The sequence below is a fragment of the Pleurodeles waltl genome, chromosome 11, assembly GCF_031143425.1.
Source record: "Pleurodeles waltl isolate 20211129_DDA chromosome 11, aPleWal1.hap1.20221129, whole genome shotgun sequence".
NCBI classification, from domain to species: domain Eukaryota; kingdom Metazoa; phylum Chordata; class Amphibia; order Caudata; family Salamandridae; genus Pleurodeles; species Pleurodeles waltl.
In genome coordinates, this window is record NC_090450.1 from 439,944,825 (window position 1) to 439,969,719 (window position 24,895).

The following is a 24,895-nucleotide window of genomic DNA, read 5'->3' on the forward strand; positions in this document are numbered from 1 at the left end:
AATAAAATCAATCCATTTGATGAATCAGGGGCCTATACTGTAGGAAGTTGGCTCTGTATGTGCTATTTCAAAGTAAGGAATAGCATGCACAGAGTCCAAGGGTTCCCCTTAGAGGTAAAATAGTGGTAAAAAGAGATAATACTAATGCTCTATTTTGTGGTAGTGTGGTCGAGCAGTAGGCTTATCCAAGGAGTAGTGTTAAGCATTTGTTGTACATACACATAGACAATAAATGAGGTACACACACTCAGAGACAAATCCAGCCAATAGGTTTTGTTATAGAAAAATATATTTTCTTAGTTTATTTTAAGAACCACAGGTCCAAATTTAACATGTAATATCTTGTTTGAAAGGTATTGCAGGTAAGTACATTAGGAACTTTGAATCATTTCAATTGCATGTATACTTTTCAAGTTATTCACAAATAGCTATTTTAAAAGTGGACACTTAGTGCAATGTTCACAGTTCCTGGGGGAGGTAAGTATTTGTTAGTTTTACCAGGTAAGTAAGACACTTACAGGGTTCAGTTCTTGGTCCAAGGTAGCCCACCGTTGGGGGTTCAGAGCAACCCCAAAGTTACCACACCAGCAGCTCAGGGCCGGTCAGGTGCAGAGTTCAAAGTGGTGCCCAAAACGCATAGGCTTCAATGGAGAGAAGGGGGTGCCCCGGTTCCGGTCTGCTTGCAGGTAAGTACCCGCGTCTTCGGAGGGCAGACCAGGGGGGTTTTGTAGGGCACCGGGGGGGACACACGCCCACACAGAAATTTCACCCTCAGCGGCGCGGGGGCGGCCGGGTGCAGTGTTAGAACAAGCGTCGGGTTCGCAATGGAAGTCAATGAGAGATCAAGGGATCTCTTCAGCGCTGCAGGCAGGCAAGGGGGGGCTTCCTCGGGGAAACCTCCACTTGGGCAAGGGAGAGGGACTCCTGGGGGTCACTTCTGCAGTGAAAGTCCGGTCCTTCAGGTCCTGGGGGCTGCGGGTGCAGGGTCTTTTCCAGGCGTCGGGACTTAGGTTTCAGAGAGTCGCGGTCAGGGGAAGCCTCGGGATTCCCTCTGCAGGTGGCGCTGTGGGGGCTCAGGGGGGACAGGTTTTGGTACTCACAGTCGTAGAGTAGTCCGGGGGTCCTCCCTGAGGCGTTGGTTCTCCACCAGCCGGGTCGGGGTCGCCGGGTGCAGTGTTGCAAGTCTCACGCTTCTTGCGGGGAGATTGCAGGGTTCTTTAAAGCTGCTTCTTTGGATAAAGTTGCAGTCTTTTTGGAGCAGGTCCGCTGTCCTCGGGAGTTTCTTGTCGTCGTCGAAGCAGGGCAGTCCTCAGAGGATTCAGAGGTCGCTGGTCCCTTTGGAAGGCGTCGCTGGAGCAGAGTTCTTTGGAAGGCAGGAGACAGGCCGGTGAGTTTCTGGAGCCAAGGCAGTTGTTGTCTTCTGGTCTTCCTCTGCAGGGGTTTTCAGCTAGGCAGTCCTTCTTGTTGTTGTTGCAGGAATCTAATTTTCTAGGGTTCAGGGTAGCCCTTAAATACTAAATTTAAGGGCGTGTTTAGGTCTGGGGGGTTAGTAGCCAATGGCTACTAGCCCTGAGGGTGGGTACACCCTCTTTGTGCCTCCTCCCAAGGGGAGGGGGTCACAAGCCTAACCCTATTGGGGGAATCCTCCATCTGCAAGATGGAGGATTTCTAAAAGTTAGAGTCACCTCAGCTCAGGACACCTTAGGGGCTGTCCTGACTGGCCAGTGACTCCTCCTTGTTGCTTCCTTTGTTCCCTCCAGCCTTGCCGCCAAAAGTGGGGGCCGTGGCCGGAGGGGGCGGGCAACTCCACTAAGCTGGAGTGCCCTGCTGGGCTGTGACAAAGGGGTGAGCCTTTGAGGCTCACCGCCAGATGTTACAGCTCCTGCCTGGGGGAGGTGTTAGCATCTCCACCCAGTGCAGGCTTTGTTACTGGCCTCAGAATGACAAAGGCACTCTCCCCATGGGGCCAGCAACATGTCTCTAGTGTGGCAGGCTGCTGGAACTAGTCAGCCTACACAGACAGTCGGTTAAGTTTCAGGGGGCACCTCTAAGGTGCCCTCTGGGGTGTATTTTGCAATAAAATGTACACTGGCATCAGTGTGCATTTATTGTGCTGAGAAGTTTGATACCAAACTTCCCAGTTTTCAGTGTAGCCATTATGGTGCTGTGGAGTTCGTGTTTGACAAACTCCCAGACCATATACTCTTATGGCTACCCTGCACTTACAATGTCTAAGGTTTTGTTTAGACACTGTAGGGGTACCATGCTCATGCACTGGTACCCTCACCTATGGTATAGTGCACCCTGCCTTAGGGCTGTAAGGCCTGCTAGAGGGGTGACTGACCTATACCTGCATAGGCAGTGAGAGGCTGGCATGGCACCCTGAGGGGAGTGCCATGTCGACTTACTCGTTTTGTTCTCACTAGCACACACAAGCTGGCAAGCAGTGTGTCTGTGCTGAGTGAGAGGTCTCCAGGGTGGCATAAGACATGCTGCAGCCCTTAGAGCCCTTCCTTGGCATCAGGGCCCTTGGTACTAGAAGTACCAGTTACAAGGGACTTATCTGGATGCCAGGGTCTGCCAATTGTGGATACAAAAGTACAGGTTAGGGAAAGAACACTGGTGCTGGGGCCTGGTTAGCAGGCCTCAGCACACTTTCAATTGTAAACATAGCATCAGCAAAGGCAAAAAGTCAGGGGGCAACCATGCCAAGGAGGCATTTCCTTACATATACCCATTCTCTTGAAGACTTCTTTCAGATACGCACACCCCAGGGTGTCAAACGCATTTTTCGATCTCCAGCGTTGCGATCCAGGGAGTCATTGCCCAGGGATCGTGCCCAGACCATTATCATGAACAAGCGACTGAGGTTCAGTAAAGTGTTCCGGCTGATTATAAACCCGTTCTGATCTGGGCGAATAATGTGTTGTGCAATCGGGACCAGTCAGTTATTAAACACCTTACCAAGAATCTTATAGTCGTAAATTAACAAGGAAAGGGGACGATAAGAGCCCATCAACAGGTGGTTAATGTCATGCTTAGGCAGGGCAACCAGTACCGCTTCTCTGAGGGAGGCAAGAGGTATACCCGCGGAGTTAAAGACTCTCAGCAAGTGGGGGGCTCAATGTAGGTTGAAAAGCGGTGTAGAATTTGATCGGACAACCATCAGTCCCAGGGGTCTTAACGCATGCCATTTGTTTTTATCGCATCTATGATTTTGGTGTTGGGGTTACCTGAGGTTCACCCGTTGCACCGCCTGCAGGCGTGGTAGTCATTTCATTTAGGAACTATTAATTTGAGCTGCATCTACCGATGTCTGGGCTGTGTACAATTTAGTGTAGTAAGAACAGAAAGCATTGTTGACGGCTTCTTGGGTGCTGTGGATTACGCCCGCCTCACAGCGAATAGTAGTGAAAAGGACCAGAGAGACTCAGAATGGAGGAGCCAGGCCAATAGCCTGCTGGCCTTTTCGTCCTCAACATGCTTTCTAGTCAAGTAATCATTATAATCCAACTTGCGCAGTTGGTTTAGGGTCATCTTATGGGAAAGTTGTGCCTGTGCTAAGGAAGCGGCTGCTGTCCTGTAATCCCGTAACATACAGTCATATCTCTGGAAGCCCATTTCCAGGGAGTGAAGCTGCCTGCGCAGCACCAGTTTGGCACCACAGACCGTCTTAATGGTGTGAGCACAGAGTACTACTTTAAACCTGTCCCACTCCAAGCAGGCATCCGTGGCTGTGCCTTCATTTTCGTTGAAGTATGTGGTAATGTGTTCTGATAGGGTAGCAAGATAGGCCCCATTGCACAGTGCCTCAGCAGGGAGCCTTCATGTCACAGGAGTGCCCCCGGCCTCATGAAAGTTGGAGTTGCAATGGGCAGTTGTTGGAAGAGGTGCATCCCAGGTATTTGGAGCAGGTGACCTTCGATAGCACCTCCGGACTGCAATAAAAAAATAGTTCATTTCTGGTGTGCAATTCATGTATCACAAAGTAACAGGAATATTCCAGAGATGTAGGTTGCACCGACATCTAGTACCTGTGTGTGCAGCACCTCCAGCCGTAGCCCAGGAGCTACCCATATGAGGGTGTCTCTAGCTTAACAGGAGTAGACAGTCCCTACCAATGTGCCACATTTGTAAATATTCTCAAGGCCTGGGGCAGCAAGATGAGGCTCTAGGAGCAGTTCGATCTGGGCTTTGCTTCTGCATTTAATAATGTTTCACATAACCCGCTATCCACCTGTTATTCCAGGTCAGTAACCGATATTATGGCTGAGATCTATCACCCTTTGTAGCTATTTAACATGTATGGAAGGAGAGAGTGCAATATCTCTAGCATCGTCCCACAGGTCCTCGCTTCCCCCCAGCCCGACCACACGCCCACTCCTCATCACCCACACACACACAAGCACACACACATATAACCAGAGTCTAACATGAGAAAAGGAAATGGAAAAAGTAAACAATGCTTAGGACAATTAAATGGAAACTTATGATTGACAATTAATACTCCTCCCAGGCTGGTAAACCAAGGGGTGTCCGGCCAATAGCACTTTAATGCTGCAAATAACAAAGCACTAAACTAGTCAATTACTGTGTTGCTGTCTGGAATTGGGGTAGTGGCAACTGTTAGCAACAGTATCTTTATGTAAGTAACACTCACCCAGTAAACCAGTGGTACGCTGTCACGCCATGCTGCCCTGCATGATGGGCAGAGGAGCATAAAATAAGGCAGGTGAACCCCAATGTATGTGCACTCCTGTTTTACTTCCTCGGACTTTCATTTGAGATGTCACTTTGGGGCCTCCGCTAAGCAACGTATCTACCAGAATAAGGACAGTGTCCGGTGTCTCCTCATCGTGACTACCTGCAGCTGAACCAGCTGGCGAGCGAATCTCTGGGCGTTGTCCAATACCCCAAACACCTGAGACCTTTCCTTGGTGGCCTGTTCCTTCGCTGGGCAAACCCGGTAGCGTTTTTTGCAGGATCTAGTGTCTTTGTACCTTCCACTCTGGGGGTCGAGGGATGAGGGAGGGGGAGAGGGAGGGAGGGAAGGGGAGGGAAGGAGGGAGAGAGGGGGCGGGCGGGAGGTGGAGGACTCTGTTAGCGGGGCTGGGATGTCCTTACACTCCAGCCAGGACCACGCATCCTCTGGGCTGGCACAAAAAGGTGGTGATGTCAACCTGCAAGATCCGAACAGCTACAGGGAATTGGAGGGCGTATTTGTTGTCACGCTCATGGAGGCCGTTTCATGGCAATAAAGGAGGACCTAAGTCATTGCACCTCTAGGATGTAGTCTGGGAAAATATTACCTTAAGAGTTCCCCACCTTCCACAGGCCTGTGGCATGAGTGACCTGCAAGACATGGTCCCTATCTCTGTAGTTGAATAGGCAAGCAACCACTGGGTACGGGGAGCCCATGAAGGGCACTCTGTGGTCGCGCTCAATGGAGAAAAACGTGGAGTGTTTGCCATGCTGAATGATCAATGGGAACCAGTCTTTGAAGTAGAGCTCCAAGCTGGGGCCCTCTACACATTCCAGGAGGCCCACTATCCGTATGTTGTGGAGACAGGATCTACCCTCCTCATTGACCGCGTGTCATTGGAGATATGGTAACTCTTCCTGTAGGGACTAGGGGCGCTAGAGCAGATTCAGTGGACTCGACACGTTCTTTCAGTTTCTTTTGGTCCTCCCTCATGAGGTCCATGTCAATCTGCAGGGTGTCGATCTTTGGTTCCAGGCTAGTTTTTATGTCCAGCATGGCGGGTAGGACCTCATCAAATCTGCAAGAGTGTGCTGCTAGTGTGTTCCCCTGTGATTCGTCCAGAGGGCGCAGCTGCTCCCCTTCTGTGCCGCCTCCTGGGTGCCAGATGCCACTGCTGTCATTCTATCCTGCTTCGGACGGACCACGGTGACAGTGCGTTACAATGATGGGCAATACTGTGGGATCGTCTCTGAAGTGCTCCGCACACAAAGCACCAAGCATTGATAGTTTTGCGCAATCCGAGGTGTGTCATAGCACATGGATCTTAGGGGTCTTGGGGGGAGTGAACGGGGAAAGAGGGTCGTTTAAACACTCAGGTTTCGCAGAATGTCACTCAAGAAAAACATTCTCCTTCAGCCCCACTACGGCGTAATAAAAAGGTTAAGTGCATAGGTTTAGTGAAAATGGTAGGAGGCAGTGGTGCAAAATGGCGCACGTTGTCTTCCGTGTCTCTGGCCCTAGGCTTGGAGTGCCAGCATTGGCTAGCATGTGTGTGGGGGATGGAGAGGACCAACCTTGTCACCTCTGAGTCGCCCGCATTGTGGGAGATGTGGTGATTGTTCAGAGGGCGGGGCAGCCGGTATAAGCCACAATCAGAGGGATAGAAAGAAGGAAAAGCCCATGGAAGGAGGCAGTCTGGCAGCAGTAGCCCCAGTCCTCACTGAGGGGTGGTTGGGGGTGGGGGTTTATGGAGTCCAGGGCTAAAATGCAGGGCCCCCTTGTAAGTCGCTCACCAAAACAAGGGACGTCAGCATGTCAGAGCCTCGGTTGTGTCTTGTTGCTGCATTAAGGCAGGACAGGAGCTGCAGTGGTAATAATGCCTCCGTGGCCACGCTCACTTCAGAGCATCCAGCGCAGTCTCTCCACCTCTCATCAGTGAGGCACACCCACAGTGCTAATGACATGAAGCTTGGAAAAAATTATTTGCTTGAATGTGCGGTGAGGCATGAGCAGAGAGTACGAGGCGGGATGATCATTTGACAAAGGATTTGGACGGATGAGCTGTAAGGCTTACTAAACTTATTAGTACCCTGAACAACAGACTGTCTTGAACTGGAAAGTATGCTTTGGTGATGGTGACTTTACATTATACTGTGTCACAACACACTCTGAAGTGGGTGGATTTGCATGAAATGAGATATATGTGACATATTGTGGGATGTGAGACCGTTTGAGCTGAGGTGGAAGTACACTTGCAAATTATTGATTTTGATGTGTTGCAACTGTATTTTATAGGTGTTCTTTTAGGTGGCTGCAAAAAAAAAAATATATATATATATGGAATATGTCACTTACCCAGTGTACATCTGTTCGTGGCATGTTGCGCTGCAGATTCACATGCTGTGCATTATCCTGCCATCTAGTGTTGGGCTCGGAGTGTTACAAGTTGTTTTTCTTCGAAGAATTCTTTTCGAGTCACGGGACCGAGTGACTCCTCCCTTTCGGCTCCATTGCGCATGGGCGTCGACTCCATCTTAGATTGTTTTCCCAGCAAAGGGTGAGGTAGGAGTTGGTAAAGTAAGGATACTGGAGGTGTCCTTGCAATGAGGTAGAAATGTATGTATATAGTGTGTATTAAAGGAATATTTATTTACATATTTACAATTTACATGCAACTAAAACGGCTCAGGCTCCCGGGGAGGTGGGAGGGCACATGTGAATCTGCAACGCAACATGCCACGAACAGATGTACACTGGGTAAGAGACATTTTCCGTTTGATGGCATGTGTAGCTGCAGATACACATGCTGTGCATAGACTACAAAGCAGTAATCTCCCCAAAAGTGGTGGTCAGCCTGTAGGACTTGAAGTTGTCTGAAATAATGTTCTCAGTACAGCCTGTCCTACTGTGGCTTGTTGTGTTGCTAACACATCTACACAGTAATGCTTAGTAAATGTATGGGGCATAGACCAGGTGGCTCCCTTACAAATCTCTGTCATTGGTATATTACCAAGAAAAGCCATTGTGGTGCCTTTTTTCCTAGTGGAATGTGCCCTTGGAGTAATGGGTAATTCTCTTTTAGCTTTAAGGTAACAGGTCTGAATACATTTGACTATCCATCTGGTAATGCCTTGTTTGGATATAGGGTTACCTGCATGAGGTTTTTGGAAAGCTACGAACAATTGTTTTGTTCTGTCAATGTAATACATTAGCGCTATTTTAATGTCTAATGTATGCAATGCCCTTTCTGCTACTGATTCTGGTCATGGAAACGGTGATACGACTTTTGGTAAAAATTGTGGATTTGTACGGAGAACCACTTTATGTTTATGTATCTGTATAAAGGGTTCTTGGATAGTAAATGCCTGTATTTCACTAACTCTTCGTAGAGAAGTGATGGCTATTAGAAAGGCTACTTTCCAGGTCAAGAATTGGATTCGACAAGAATGCATGGGTTCAATTGGTGGACCCATGAGTCGTGTTACTACAATATTAAGATTCCACGAGGGTACTGGTGGTGTCCTTGGGAGTATGATTCTTTTTAGTCCCTCCATAAAAGCTTTGATAACTGGGATTCTAAAAAGCGATTTTGTATGTGTAATCTGCAAATAAGCAGATATTGCAGTGAGATGGATTTTAAATGGAAGAAAAAGCCAGATTTGCTTTTTGTAAGTGTAGTAAATAACTTACAATGTTTTGTATGGAGGTGTTTAGCGGCATAATTTGATTAGCCTGGCAGTAGAAAACAAACCTTTTCCATTTATTAGCATAACAATGCCTTGTTGTGGGTTTTCTTGCTTGTTTAATGACCTCCATACACTCTTTTGAGAGGTTTAGATATCCGAATTCTAAGATTTTAGGAGCCAGATTGCTAGGTTGAGCGATGCTGGATTCGGGTGCCTGATCTGTTGTTTGTGTTGTGTTAACAGATCTGGTCTGTTTGGTAGTTTGATGTGCGGTACTACCGAGAAGTCCAACAGTGTGGTGTACCACGGTTGGCGAGCCCACGTTGGTGCTATGAGTATTAGTTTGAGTTTGTTTTGACTCAGTTTGTTGACCAGAAAAGGAATGATCGGGAGAGGGGGAAAAGCGTAAGCAAATATCCCTGACCAGCTGATCCATAGAGCATTGCCCTTGGACTGAGGGTGTGGGTATCTGGACGCGAAGTTTTGGCATTTTGCGTTTTTTTTGTTGCAAACAGATCTATGTTTGGTGTCCCCCAGCGGTAGAAGTGATATTTTAGAATTTGGGGATGTATTTCCCATTCGTGAGACTGTTGGTGATCTCGACTGAGACTGTCGGCTAACTGATTGTGAATGCCTGGTATATATTGTGCTATCAGGCGAATGCTGTTGTGAATTGCCCAATGCCAATTTTTTTTGCGCTAGGATACACAGTTGTGACGAGTGCGCCCCCCCGTTTGTTTAAATAATACATTGTTGTCATATTGTCTGTCTTGACAAGAATATGTTTGTGGGCTAGAAGGCGCTGAAAGGCTTTTAGTGCTAGAAAGACTGCTAGCAGTTCTAAGTGATTTATGTGAAGTTGTTTTTGACGACTGTCCCATTGACCTTGTATGCTGTGATTGTTGAGGTGTGCTCCCCATCCAATCATGGAGGCGTCTGTTGTGATAATGGCGTGAGGTACTGGGTCTTGAAAAGGCAGCCCTTTGTTTAAATTTACAGGGTTCCACCATTGAAGCGAAGAGTGTGTTTGGTGGTCTATCAAAACTAGATCTTGGAGTTGACCCTGTGCCTGCGTCCATTGTTTTGCTAGGCACTGTTGTAAGGGCCGCATGTGTAGTCTTGCGTTTGGGACAATAGCTATGCATGAGGACATCATAGTTTCATCACAAACCTGACCGTGTATTGTTGGTTTGGTGGCATGCTTGATTTTATATTTTGAAACAACGGGACTCTTTGTGGACTTGGAGTGGCAATTGCTCTTTGTGTGTTGAGTGTTGCTCCCAAGTTTTGTTGTATTTGGGATGGTTGTAAATGTGATTTTTGGTAATTTATAGAAAACCCTAGTTTGTGCAGAGTATCTATTACATATTGCGTTTGAATTTGACATTGTTGTTGAGTGTTGGCTTTTATTAGCCAATCGTCTAGAAATGGGAATACGTGCATGTGATTTCTCCTTAAATGAGCTGCTACTACAGCTAGGCATTTTGTAAATACCCTGGGGGCCGTTGTTATTCCGAATGGCAACACTTTGAATTGGTCATGTTTGCCTTGTATTACAAACCTGAGGTATTTCCTGTGAGATGGATGGATGGGTGGTTATGTGAAAATACGCATCTTTTAGATCCAGTGTGGTCATGTATTCCCCTTGTTTTAGTAAAGGGACTACATCCTGTAGTGTTACCATGTGGAAATGATCTGATTTGATGAAGAGATTCAGTGTTCTGAGATCTAAAATAAGCCTTAACGTTTTGTCTTTCTTTGGGATGAGGAAATACAGGGAGTAAACCCCTGTTCATCTCTGGTGATAAGGTACCAGTTCTATGGCTTCTTTTGCTAGTAGCGCTTGGACCTCTCTTTGTAATAGGTCTAAGTGTTGTATTGACATTCTGTGCGTTCTTGGGGGAACATCTGGAGGGAATCTTATGAACTCTATGCAATAACCATGCTGGATAATTGATAGAACCCACGTGTCTGTGGTAATGTGTGTCCAATTGTAGTGGTATTTTGTTAATCTCCCCCCCACTGGTTATATGTGTTGGGGAAGTGTGATATTGAAGTCACTGCTTGCTACCAGGGGTCTGCTTGGCAGGCTGGAATTTCCCTCTTCCTCTTGGGAACTGTCCTATGTAGGAACTACAAAACCACCCCCTCTCTAGTACTGAGATTGGTAAGTGGGTTTTGTTTGGGAGGTGGATGGTTCTGAGGGTTGCGGTCTAAACCCTCCCCTAAATTGTGGTTTCCTAAATGTTCCCCTGTATTGAGAGGAGTAGAGCGCGCCCAGGGCTTTGGCCGTGTCCGTGTCCTTTTTCATTTTTTCTATTGCGGTATCCACTTCCGGGCCGAATAGTTGATGTTGATTAAACGGCATATTCAATACTGCCTGCTGTATCTCTGGTTTAAACCCAGAACTTCGCAGCCATGCATGCCTTCTAATTGTTACTGCTGTATTTACAGTTTGTGCCGCTGTATCAGCAGAATCTAGTGCAGAGCGGATCTGGTTGTTCGATATGGCCTGTCCTTCTTCAACCACTTGTTGGGCACATTTTTGATGCTCTTTGGGGAGGTGGTGGATGATGTCTTGCATCTTGTCCCGGTGTGCTCGGTCGTAGCGGGCAAGGAGGGCTTGTGAGTTGGCAATTCGCCACTGATTGGCTGCTTGCTATGCCAATCTCTTCCCTGCCTCGTCGAATTTATGACTTTCCTTATCAGGGGGTGGCACATCCCCTGATGACTGCGAATTAGCCCGTTTTCTTGCAGCCCCCACAACCACTGAGTCCGGAGGGAGCTGTTGTGTAATAAATACAGGGTCTGACGGGGGCGGGTTATATTTTTTCCTCGACCCATGGCGTGATTTCTCTCCCTTTTACTGGTTCTTGGAAAACCTGTTGTGCATGTTTAAGCATGCCCGGTAACATTGGCAGGCTTTGATACGATGCATGCGTGGATGCCAGAGTGTTAAACAGGAAGTCATCTTCCACTGGTTCTGAGTGCATTGTTACATTGTGAAATGTTGCTGCTCTGGCCAGTACCTGCGTGTAGGTCATACTGTCCTCTGGCAGCGAAGGTTTTGTCGGATAACATTCTGGACTGTTGTCCGAAACTGGTGGGTCGTATAGATCCCAGGGGTACGCATTGTCTTGAGTCATCCCAGTATGTGTGGGTGACTGCGTCATTGGTGTACCCACTGGTGACAACTGTGTTGATTGAAGTGGGGACGTTTGTGGTGAGAATTGTGGGGGCGGTGACCTTTCTCTAACCACTTTGGCTTTTGGTTGCATCTCAGTCTCGTGAAAAGACAGTTTTCTTTTGGACTTGAGCGGAGGGACGGTTTGTATCTTCCCTGTGTGTTTCTGGATTTCTAGCCTTTGCTGAGTTTGATCATGCTCTCCTAAATCCAGTTCCTGCTCAAATCTGTGCTTTTCTTTGAGCTGTAGAGAAAGCCCCTGCTCTTCCGTGTAGGACGTCTTTTTCGGCTCCGAAGCTGTTTTTTTCGGTATCGAAACCCCGATGGAGATTGTCGGTTTCGGTTCAGAGTGCCTTTTTAGAGGTTTACTCGACTCGATTACTCAATGCAGACTCTTTTCGGTGCTGGTTTCTCGACTGGAGTCGGAAGTCTTCAGCACTAATTTGGCCTTTTTCGGTGCCGATGTTACTTGGTCACCGTCTTTTCTGTGGGTTGAGCCATGGCCTTCCGGCAGTGGCGTCCCCGAGGCCTTTTGTTTCTTGACCTGACCTTCGGTGTGGGACGGGGCAGGTGTACTCACTTTTTGTGCCGCCGTCGGTGGTCGATCCCCGTCGGATTCATCCAAGTCCGAACCCTGGATGAATATCCGCAACTCTTCTTCGACGTTGAGATGTTGTGACTGTTTCGACGCCATCTGTAACCGTCTTGCGCGTCGATCTCTTAAGGTCTTCTTGGATCGAAACGCTCTACAGGCCTCACAAGTATCCTCTCTGTGTTCGGGCGATAAACACAGGTTACAGACCAGATGCTGGTCTGTGTAAGGATACTTGGCGTGGCACTTCAGACAGAAACGGAAAGGGGTCCGGTCCATTAGTTCTTTGTCGACAGGTGTGGTCGGGCCGATCAGGCCTTGATTAAGTGCAGAAGCTCCGAAGGGCCGCCGAAGCGGTCTTGTTGTCGGTGCCGATGTGATGATACTAAACCAGTCCCGAACGCAAACAATACTGACAAATTTTTATGATTTTCTAAGTTTCCCCAATTCGAATTACGGAGCGAAGAGGAACACGTCCGAACCCGATGGCGGAAAGAAAACAATCTAAGATGGAGGTGACACCCATTCGCAATGGAGCCGAAAGGGAGGAGTCACTCGGTCCCGTGACTCGAAAACACTTCATCGAATAATAACAACTTGTAACACTCCGAGCCCAACACTAGATGGCAGATATATATATGGAAAATGTCACTTACCCAGTGTACATCTGTTCGTGGCATGAGTCGCTGCAGATTCACATGCTTTGCACATCCCGCCATCTAGTGTTGGGCTCGGAGTGTTACAAGTTGTTTTTCTTCGAAGAAGTCTTTTCGAGTCACGAGATCGAGGGACTCCTCACCTTTCAGCTCCATTGCGCATAGGCGTCGACTCCATCTTAGATTGTTTTCCCCGCAGAGGGTGAGGTAGGAGTTGTGTATTATAGTAATAGTGCCCATGCAATGGAGTGAATATGTATGTACATAATGTAGTTTAAAGTGTTATATTTACAAATTTGCAAATGTTCAAGATCAACTTCGAAATGGCTACAGGCTCCCGGGGAGGCTGGTGGGCGCATGTGAATCTGCAGCGACTCGTGCCACGAACAGATGTACACTGGGTAAGTGACATTTTCCGTTCGATGGCATGTGTAGCTGCAGATACACATGCTTTGCATAGACTAGTAAGCAGTTATCTCCCCAAAAGCGGTGGTTCAGCCTGTAGGAGTTGAAGTTGTTTGAAACAAAGTTTGTAATACTGCTTGGCCTACTGTGGCTTGTTGTGCTGTTAACACATCCACACAGTAGTGTTTGGTAAACGTATGAGGCGTAGACCATGTGGCTGCCTTACATATTTCAGTCATAGGAATATTTCCTAGAAAGGCCATGGTAGCACCTTTCTTTCTAGTCGAGTGTGCCTTTGGTGTGATAGGCAGTTCTCTTTTTGCTTTGAGATAGCAAGTTTGAATGCATTTAACTATCCATCTAGCAATGTCTTGTTTGGAAATCGGATTTCCTGTATGAGGTTTTTGGAAAGCAACAAATAATTGTTTTGTTTTCAGAATTTGTTTTGTTCTGTCAATGTAGTACATTAACGCTCTTTTGATGTCTAATGTATGTAGTGCTCTTTCCGCTACAGAATCTGGCTGTGGGAAGAACACTGGTAATTCTACTGTTTGATTTAAGTGGAACGGTGATATGACTTTTGGTAAAAATTTAGGATTTGTTCGTAAAACTACTTTATGCTTGTGTATTTGAATAAATGGTTCTTGTATGGTAAATGCTTGAATCTCACTTACTCTTCTTAGAGATGTGATGGCAATTAGAAATGCAACTTTCCATGTTAAGTATTGCATTTCACAAGAGTGCATGGGCTCAAAAGGTGGACCCATGAGTCGTGTTAAGACAATGTTGAGGTTCCATGAAGGAACTGGTGGTGTTCTTGGTGGTATAATTCTCTTTAGGCCTTCCATAAACGCTTTTATGACTGGTATCCTAAATAGTGAAGTTGAGTGCGTAATTTTCAGGTAAGCTGAAATTGCGGTAAGATGTATCTTAATGGAAGAAAAAGCTAGCTTTGACTTTTGCAAATGTAGAAAGTATCTTACGATGTCTTTGGCAGATGCGTGTAAGGGTTGAATTAGATTATTATGGCAGTAATAAACAAATCTTTTTCACTTATTTGCATAGCAATGTCTAGTGGTAGGTTTCCTAGCTTGTTTTATGACTTCCATACATTCCTGTGTAAGGTCTAAGTGTCCGAACTCTAGGACTTCAGGAGCCAAATTGCTAGATTCAGCGATGCTGGATTTGGGTGTCTGATCTGTTGTTTGTGTTGAGTTAACAGATCTGGTCTGTTTGGTAGTTTGACATGAGGCACTACTGAGAGGTCTAGTAGTGTTGTGTACCAAGGTTGTCTTGCCCAAGTTGGTGCTATTAATATGAGTCTGAGTTTGTTTTGACTCAACTTGTTTATCAGATATGGAAGGAGTGGGAGAGGGGGAAAAGCGTATGCAAATATCCCTGACCAACTCATCCATAACGCATTGCCCTGAGACTGATCTTGTGGGTACCTGGATGCGAAGTTTCGGCATTTTGCGTTTTCCTTTGTTGCAAATAGATCTATTTGTGGTGTTCCCCAACTTTGGAAGTAAGTGTTCAGTATTTGGGGGTGAATCTCCCATTCGTGGATCTGTTGGTGATCCCGAGAGAGATTGTCTGCTAACTGATTCTGAATCCCTGGAATAAATTGTGCTATTAGGCGAATGTGGTTGTGAATCGCCCAATGCCATATTCTCTGTGCCAGGAGACACAACTGTGTTGAGTGTGTCCCTCCCTGTTTGTTTAGGTAATACATCGTTGTCATGTTGTCTGTTTTGACAAGAATGTGTTTGTGGCTTATTATGGGTTGAAATGCCTTTAGCGCTAGAAATACTGCCAGTAGTTCTAAGTGATTTATGTGAAACTGTTTTTGCTGAGTGCCCCATTGTCCCTGGATGCTGTGTTGATTGAGGTGTGCTCCCCACCCTATCATGGAGACATATTGTGGTACTGGGTCTTGGAAAGGCCGCCCTTGGTTTAAATTTATATTGTTCCACCATTGAAGCGAGGTGTATGTTTGGCGGTCTATCAACACTAGATCTAGAAGTTGACCCTGTGCCTGTGACCATTGTGATGCTAGGCACTGTTGTAAGGGCCGCATGTGTAACCTTGCGTTTGGGACAATGGCTATGCATGAGGACATCATGCCTAGGAGTTTCATCACCATTTTGACTTGTATTCTTTGTTTTGGATACATGGCCTTTATTACATTGTGAAATGCCTGTACCCTTTGTGGGCTTGGAGTGGCAATCCCTTTTGCTGTGTTGATTGTCACCCCTAAGTATTGCTGTGTTTGACACGGCTGAAGGTGTGACTTTGTGTAGTTGATTGAGAAACCTAGTTTGTGGAGGGTTTCTATGACATACTTTTTGTGTTGTGAACACCGTTCTAGCGTGTTGGTTTTGATTAACCAATCGTCTAGATACGGGAACACATGTATTTACTGCCTTCTGATATGTGCAGCTACGACTGCCAGGCATTTTGTAAAAACTCTTGGCGCAGTTGTTATTCCGAATGGCAACACCTTGAATTGGTAATGTACCCCTTGGAATACAAACCTTAAGTACTTTCTGTGTGAAGGATGTATCGGTATATGGAAATATGCATCCTTTAGGTCTAGTGTTGTCATGTAGTCTTGTTGTTTGAGCAGTGGGATTACGTCCTGTAATGTCACCATGTGAAAGTGATCTGATTTGATGTAGGTATTTAATGTTCTGAGATCTAATATAGGTCTTAGAGTCTTGTCCTTTTTGGGTATGAGAAAGTACAGAGAGTAAACTCCTGTTCCTTTCTGTTGAATTGGTACTAATTCTATTGCTCCTTTTTGTAGCAACGCTTGGACCTCTAGTCCTAGAAGATCCATGTGTTCTTTTGACATATTGTGTGTTTTCGGTGGGACGTTTGGAGGGAATTTGAGAAATTCTATGCAATAACCATGCTGGATAATTGGTAGTACCCAAGTGTCTGTTGTTATTTCCTCCCAATGTTTGTAAAACTTGGTTAGTCTCCCCCCCCCACAGGTGTTATGTGTTGGGGATTTGTGACGTGGAAGTCACTGCTTGTTTTGAGGAGTTTTGGGACTTTGGAACTTCCCTCTATTTTTTTTTTTTTACTGTCCCCCTCTATATTGCCCCCGAAAACTTCCCCGCAGATATTGGCTTTGATAAGTGGGCCTTGCTGGTGAGGTTGTGGCTTCTGTGGGTTGACCTCAAACCCCCCCCCCTAAATTGTGTCTTGCGAAATGTGCCTCTGCTCTGTGGGTAGTAGAGTGCGCCCATGGCTTTTGCCGTATCAGTGTCTTTTTTAAGTTTCTCAATAGCAGTGTCCACCTCCGGCCCAAACAACTGCTGTTCATTAAAAGGCATATTCAGCACGGCTTGTTGTATTTCCGGCTTGAATCCTGACGTACGCAACCATGCGTGTCTCCTTATTGTTACTGCAGTATTTACAGTCCTTGCAGCTGTATCTGCTGCATCCATTGCTGACCGTATCTGATTATTTGAGATACTTTGTCCTTCCTCCACCACTTGTTGTGCCCTTTTCTGGAACTCTTTGGGTAAGTGTTCTATGAAATGCTGCATTTCGTCCCAATGAGCTCTATCATATCTTGCCGGAAGTGCTTGTGAGTTGGCAATGCGCCATTGGTTTGCTGCTTGTGCTGCAACCCTTTTCTCCGCAGCATCGAATTTGCGACTATCCTTGTCTGGAGGTGGAGCGTCTCCCGAGGTGTGAGAGCTTGCTCTCTTGCGAGCTGCCCCAACAACCACAGAGTCTGGTGTTAACTGCTGCGTAATATAAACAGGGTCTGTCGGCGGTGGCTTGTACTTTTTCTCCACCCTTGGAGTTATTGCCCGGCCTTTCACAGGATCCTGAAATACTTGTTTGGAGTGTTTTAGCATTCCAGGGAGCATAGGTAAGCTTTGGTATTGGCTATGAGTGGAGGATAGCTACCGGTGATGTGTGCATTGATGGTGGTGGAGATGGTGGCGGAGTGGTTTGTCTTGCCACCTTTGCCTGTGGCTGCTTGTCCTTTTCTTGAAAGGCAAGTCTTCTTTTCATTTTAATTGGGGAAAGAGTGCTTATCTTCCCTGTGTCCTTTTGAATGTGGAGCCTCCTTTGAGTGTAGTCTGGCTCCATTGATTCCAGTTCTTGTCCGAACTTATGTCCTTGCATTTGGGAGGACAACCCCTGTTCCTCTGTGTAGGAACCTGTTTTCGGTTCCGAGGCTGGGTGTTTCGGAATCTAAACCTTTTCGGTCGCCTTTTTGGGCTCCGACGAAACCTTCTTTATTTTTGGCGTTGCCGTGTCTCGGTGCCGACCCATTTCGGTGCCACTGTCTCGGTGCCACTGTCTCGGTGCCGAACTTGCTCGGAGCCGCTGTCTCGGGCCCGAGATTGCTGTGTGCCGGTATCTCGACCGGAGTCGGATGACTTCGACACAAGCATGCCCTTTTCCGGTGCAGAGGATCGGTCACCTATTTTTCAGGTTAAGCCATGGCCTGTTGGCGGTGGCGTCCCCTGGGCTTTTGTGGTCTTCTCGTGAGTTTTATGTTTTGACGTCTTACTCACAGTTTTCGGCGTTTCTTCAGGTTCAAGCTCTTCTGAGTCAGACTCCTGAATGGAGAAGGTTTCTTCTTCCTCCTCGAAACGCCCTTGTCCTGTCGGCACCGACGCCATCTGCAGTCTTCTCGCTCTTCGGTCTCTTAATGTCTTCCTCGACCGAAACGCTCGACAGGCTTCACAAGTATCTTCCTTGTGCTCTGGAGACAAACACAAGTTACAGACCAGATGCTGATCTGTATACGGATACTTGTTGTGACATTTTGGGCAGAATCTGAATGGGGTCCGTTCCATCAGCCTTGAAGAGACATGTGGCCGGGCCGACCAGGCCCCGACGGGGGATCGAAAAAACCCCGAAGGGCCACTGGAGCTCTTCCAAAGTCGGTGTCGATCTGTTGTAACTAACCCGATACCGAACGCAAACAATACCAACGATTTTTCTGAGATTCTAACTAACTTTCCGACCCGAAACACGGAGCGAAAAGGAACACGTCCGAACCCGATAGTGGAAAAAAAACAATCTAAGATGGAGTCGACGCCCATGCGCAATGGAGCCGAAAGGGGAGGAGTCCCTCGATCTCGTGACTCGAAAAGACTTCTTCGAAGAAAAACAACTTGTAACACTCCAAGCCCAACACTAGATGGCGGGATGTGCAAAGCATGTGTATCTGCAGCTACACATGCCATCGAACATATCACACACACACACACACACACAGACACACACACACACACACTCAGAAAACAAATCCAAGCCATTTAAAGGTGGCTGCCTTGGATGCACATGCATCCATGACCAATACATTAGAAAAGCCAACAGTTCTACTGTTGAGATGTGTTGACACTGACAATATTTTTTCTCTATGTCCATCACTTTTACTGCAGAAGGTGCTTTGTAGTGGCACACAGACCGCAAAGTGTCACATTGGAAAGCTTCTAATACATACATACATACATACTTACTTGTTTGACACGCTCAAGAAGCTCATCGCTTGAACAAGGCATTTTCATTGTAAGGAAGGATGTCCCTTCAGACTGCTAAGAGAGACATTTAAACCTCCTTCGCAAGTCCTTAGGAAGTCCTGAGGAAGTCTCATTCAGCTTTAAAAACTTTCTAAATATAAGATCATATGTAATGCCGTTAACAAGCACTGAAACATTTAATGGCAGCTAACCCACAACCCCAAAAAATAAAAAGAACACAAAAGGTACTGCATTCTTATTTCAATAAAATACAGTACTAAATGACCAAGAAGCATGACCTTTAGTTGTAGTTTTAATTCTCTCTATATATATTTTTAAAAAGTTGTAATTAAAGAGTTAATGGAAATGTGATTTAATTTTAACAGTCAGAAAATATAGATGCACAATTTCTTCTCCAATTTCCTGCACAAATAATTTATGAGCCCTGATTTGAAAAGCATATCACAAGAAAACATTTCAGATAGAAGTTTCAAGTAAAAATCCACAGCTTTTTCATTAATTCTATTAACATGAAAAAACATTGTATTAGAAAGAAGCCAGTACAATACACTTTGGTTGACTTGCACCATGATCATTTTAAAAAGTTTTAGTGTAGAAAATCTAACATGCAAAAATTCACATATTGCCCCAGACTGCAGGACGTCGCCTGAGACCCTCAGTGCTATTTGATGCATGTTTCATGACATGCCGCATCAAATTGTAGCTGCTAAACATAACAGGTTTGGTCAGCTGACAAAATATCCAGTAATGTTGTTAATTACCAGAATTCACAGAATCTTACATGTGTGTGCAGAAATCTAACAAACACAAAGGAGTTTTTTTGACAGAGGTATAAATATTGTACAGAAACATTGCCAAGGCAAGAAGCCTCTCGCTCATTTTCCTCCAAAACTGTTTTTGGTCGCCTCCTACTAATTGACTGCTTAATAGTTAGGGTTGAACTAAAACCAAATACCACATCGTGGTACTGGGAACCCGAAACAAGTAACAAAGAAAAAAAAAATGAGAAAAAGATGACATTTCATGCTGGCCTTCAGTACTTTTTTTGAGGAGGGTACACGTGCTGCCTTTGCAATATTTTCATTAAAAGATTACCTTTTTTTTTTTTTGTAAACTTAACAAAGGAATTCTGTCCTTTTATTATTTGTACACTCGAAAAGATTGATGGCCTCGTAAATTGTAAAAAAAATTAAGAGATTGCATATCTGCTGATAAATGGCAGGTACAGTATATATACGCTTAGTAGGGAAATTTACAAAGCCCTCTGAACAGCTGCCGATATTCATTGCAGTATGCAGTGATCTCTTATGGAAAAAATATCAAAATATACATTAGTGCATTTATGGTGTGAAAGAGTATTTCCTTGCACCAAATGTCTCCCTCTCAGTTACTGCTTGGTTTGCTTATCACAACATTTACAAAAATTCATGTTACTCCTTTCAAGAAACAAAGTGCCCTGCTTTTGAGTTTATTAATATAGCTAACTCAAAATCAGAAAAAGCTAGTTTCCCAAGGCGTATAGTTGATGCTAGAGGACAGCCCATCACGGGCACAACGTGCTCTTGTGTAACGAGCAGAAAATGAATCTATTACATGATTTAATATTTTTTTCTGCAATGTATGAAACATTTAGAAATGCTATTGTTTGGAGAGGTTCTCACATTTATGACATAAGGTGTAAATATAAATCTGACATATACAGGTTTGGCCTCTTGGCTGTCTAAAACGTGGGATTTAATAACAGATTTGTGCTAATCCCTGTTCAGTGAAGATTACCATGCCTTCAAAGTAAACCTACAAAAACCTCCTCAAATGGGAAGCATCATATTTTTTGTTTGTATGTATTCTTGGATATTTTCTGCTTACATTTAGGCTGCATGTCAATTTGCATTCTATGTATGGATCATTCACTCTGCAACGACACAAAACTCAGATTTTTCTTAAAAGCATGCCTCTGAAATACAGAAAGATGCCATCGGTTGGACCCCATCCAGGCCCATCACCATTTCTAGTGCATACATGACAAAAGATTTTGTAATTTCCACGGCAATGGGGACAAGACAAATGGAGATGCCATCTAAGCAGATTAAGATATAAAATAAACAGTTAGCCTTCAGCGAGCCTTGTATCTTGGTGGCAGGTCATTTCTAAACACATTAAGCAGGAGTAGCTAAATTGGGATGTATGCTGCAACAGATAAACTTTTTCTATACCCCTCCATCCAGGAGCGTATCATGTTTAGCTATCAGCCTATCCAAGTCAATCTTACTTTAAGGCTACGACTCTGAAATTGAGTGCCATAATGTTGCTGCGTAGACAACAGGGCAGTGAACCTTGAGGGTAAATGACCTTAAGGTGTATGTTGGATCAGTAAGGTCAGTTTTGACAGAATGATCTCAGATTGTGTGCTGAAGTAAGAATAATGTAGAAGACATTCAAGCAGGTTTCCTGCTATTCTGGTCTGGAGGGCAGGGTGTTCATTTAACGCATGTAGCCAATACCAAATAGTCGCTCAAGCCCCCTTATAGCAACAGAAAATATGTAGCAGACAGGAAGAAATAACTTGGGTGTGTGGGATAATGCAGTTCAAAAACATGTGCGCCAAGATTGAGATACCAGATTCTTGCAACTAGATTTCTTAAAGCCAATTTATGCCCCAATCCATTGATGATCCCTTAATGTTTGATGCTTTTACCTGCTTTCTAATGTTATATGAAGAGCAGGAGCAAAGTCTGGTTTCTGTTTCTTTTTTCCCCGGAAACCCAAATATCAAAAATTAACAGAGGAGGGATGTTATCTCAACTTTTGAGTTCGGTTACAAATAGGAAGTTTTGCAATGACGAGTTACAGAACATCCTCAGCAGTCCAGTGCCACTCCTTCCGGGGCTTCTCGTCGTCCCCGAGGTCCACTTCAGGCTGCTGCTGGCCAGCAGCAGAATCTACAAACATGCTGGGAATATTCTTGCCGAAGTAGATCTTGCTGTTAGATGCAATAGCCTTATATTTCATCAGCTGCAAGTACTGAGGGGTTAGTTTCAGCTGTTGAGAGAAGAATGGTGGGAAAAGGTGTACTATGAGCAGCAGTGGAGCACATTTGTTATCATAAAGACTCACTTTAGGCACCAACATTTATGTTCCTTTATGTCTAATTTCCCAATGTCCCCCCCCCCTCCCAAGGTAAAGTAGAAACTTAACATTAACTGAATTGGCTAGTAGTTAAATTATTGGATTGACGGTTTGAATTCTGTTAGAACATCCATCTATTGCGTGTATTAAAATGCTCAAGGCTCAGTTCCTGAACTATTACAAATCTTCTCAAGACAGCTCCTGAGTTTTACATTGCTAAAGCGTAGAATTTGGCACTACCGCCTGATACCATGGCATACCAAACACTGGATGACACTGAAAACTCATGTTCTATTCAATAAAAGCAGAAAACATCCACCTCTTCTTGTCCACTGCAACAACGGTTTCCTGTTTCCCTGGTGTAGCACTACCCGTGTCTCAATCAGGAGATTGAAAGTGTATCTCTGTAGGAGGCTGGACTGGTTTGTAGTGAGTACCAAGGGGTACTTGCACCTTGCACCAGGCCCAGTTATCCCTTATTAGTGTATAGGGTGTCTAGCAGCTTAGGCTGATAGATAATGGTAGCTTAGCAGAGCAGCTTAGGCTGAACTAGGAGACGTGTGAAGCTACTACAGTACCACTTAGTGTCATATGCACAATATCATAAGAAAACACAATACACAGTTATACTAAAAATAAAGGTACTTTATTTTTATGACAATATGCCAAAGTATCTTAGAGTGTACCCTCAGTGAGAGGATAGGAAATATACACAAGATATATATACACAATAGCAAAAATATGCAGTATAGTCTTAGAAAACAGTGCAAACAATGTATAGTTACAATAGGATGCAATGGGGAAACATAGGGATAGGGGCAACACAAACCATATACTCCAGAAGTGGAATGCGAACCACGAATGGACCCCAAACCTATGTGACCTTGTAGAGGGTCGCTGGGACTATTAGAAAATAGTGAGAGTTAGAAAAATAACCCTCCCCAAGACCCTGAAAAGTGAGTGCAAAGTGCACTAAAGTTCCCCAAAGGACAAAGAAGTCGTGTTAGAGGAATAATGCAGGAAAGACACAAACCAGCAATGCAACAACTGTGGATTTCCAATCTGGGGTACCTGTGGAACAAGGGGACCAAGTCCAAAAGTCACAAGCAAGTCGGAGATGGGCAGATGCCCAGGAAATGCCAGCTGCGGGTGCAAAGAAGCTTCGACTGGACTGAAGAAGCTGCGGTTTCTGCAGGAACGCAAAGGGCTAGAGACTTCTCCTTTGGAGGACGGATCCCTCTCGCCTTGTAGAGTCGTGCAGAAGTGTTTTCCCGCCGAAAGAACGCCAACAAGCCTTGCTAGCTGCAAATCGTGCGGTTAGCGTTTTTGGACGCTGCTGCGGCCCAGGAGGTCGCAAATTGGACCAGGAAGTAGAGGGGACGTCGAGCAAGACAAGGAGCCCTCTTAGCAGCAGGTAGCACCCGGAGAAGTGCCAGAAACAGGCACTACGAGGATGCGTGAAACGGTGCTCACCCGAAGTCGCACAAAGGAGTCCCACGTCGCCGGAGACCAACTTAGAAAGTCGTGCAATGCAGGTTAGAGTGCCGTGGACCCAGGCTTGGCTGTGCACGAAGGATTTCCGCCGGAAGTGCACAGGGGCCGGAGTAGCTGCAAAAGTCGCGGTTCCCAGCAATGCAGTCTAGCGAGGTGAGGCAAGGACTTACCTCCACCAAACTTGGACTGAAGAGTCACTGGACTGTGGGAGTCACTTGGACAGAGTTGCTGGATTCGAGGGACCTCGCTCGTCGTGCTGAGAGGAGACCCAAGGGACCGGTAATGCAGCTTTTTGGTGCCTGCGGTTGCAGGGGGACGATTCCGTCGACCCACTGGAGATTTCTTCGGAGCTTCTAGTGCAGAGAGGAGGCAGACTACCCCCACAGCATGCACCACCAGGAAAACAGTCGAGAAGGCGGCAGGATCAGCGTTACAGAGTTGCAGTAGTCATCTTTGCTACTATGTTGCAGGTTTGCAGGCTTCCAGCGCGGTCAGCAGTCGATTCCTTGGCAGAAGGTGAAGAGAGAGATGCAGAGGAACTCGGATGAGCTCTTGCATTCGTTATCTAAGGAATCCCAAGAGACAGAGACCCTAAATAGCCAGAAAAGAGGGTTTGGCTACATAGGAGAGAGGATAGGCTAGCAACACCTGAAGGAGCCTATCACAAGGAGTCTCTGACGTCACCTGGTGGCACTGGCCACTCAGAGCAGTCCAGTGTGCCAGCAGCACCTCTGTTTCCAAGATGGCAGAGGTCTGCAGCACACTGGAGGAGCTCTGGACACCTCCCAGGGGAGGTGCAGGTCAGGGGAGTGGTCACTCCCCTTTCCTTTGTCCAGTTTCGCGCCAGAGCAGGGCTAAGGGGTCCCCTGAACCGGTGTAGACTGGCTTATGCAGAATTGGGCACATCTGTGCCCAAGAAAGCATTTCCAGAGGCTGGGGGAGGCTACTCCTCCCGTGCCTTCACACCATTTTCCAAAGGGAGAGGGTGTGTAACACCCTCTCTCAGAGGAAGTCCTTTGTTCTGCCATCCTGGGCCAGGCCTGGCTGGACCCCAGGAAGGCAGCTGCCTGTCTGAGGGGTTGGCAGCAGCAGCAGCTGCAGTGAAACCCCGGGAAAAGCAGTTTGGCAGTACCAGGGTCTGTGCTACAGACCACTGGGATCATGGGATTGTGCCAACTATGCCAGGATGGTATAGAGGGGGCAATTCCATGATCATAGACATATTACATGGCCATATTCGGAGTTACCATTGTGAAGCTACATATAGGTAGTGACCTATATGTAGTGCATGCGTGTAATGGTGTCCCCGCACTCAAAGTCCGGGGAATTGGCCCTGAACAATGTGGGGGCACCTTGGCTAGTGCCAGGGTGCCCTCACACTAAGTAACTTAGCACCCAACCTTTACCAGGTAAAGGTTAGACATATAGGTGACTTATAAGTTACTTAAGTGCAGTGTAAAATGGCTGTGAAATAACGTGTGCGTTATTTCACTCAGGCTGCAGTGGCAGGCCTGTGTAAGAATTGTCAGAG

General features: G+C 46.0%; 1 protein-coding gene across 2 annotated transcripts in view; it reads right to left on the reverse strand.

The window, feature by feature from the left end:
• Positions 1–19,366: 19,366 nt before the first annotated feature.
• ERLIN2 (ER lipid raft associated 2) overlaps positions 19,367–24,895 on the reverse strand; it is a 307,636-nt gene continuing 302,107 nt past the window's right edge. For both annotated transcript variants that reach the window (XM_069213801.1, XM_069213802.1), the window contains exon 12: positions 19,367–21,783. In XM_069213801.1, the coding sequence (XP_069069902.1) occupies positions 21,589–21,783 (195 nt within the window). In that variant the 3' untranslated portion in view covers positions 19,367–21,588. The remainder of the gene's footprint in view (positions 21,784–24,895) is intronic.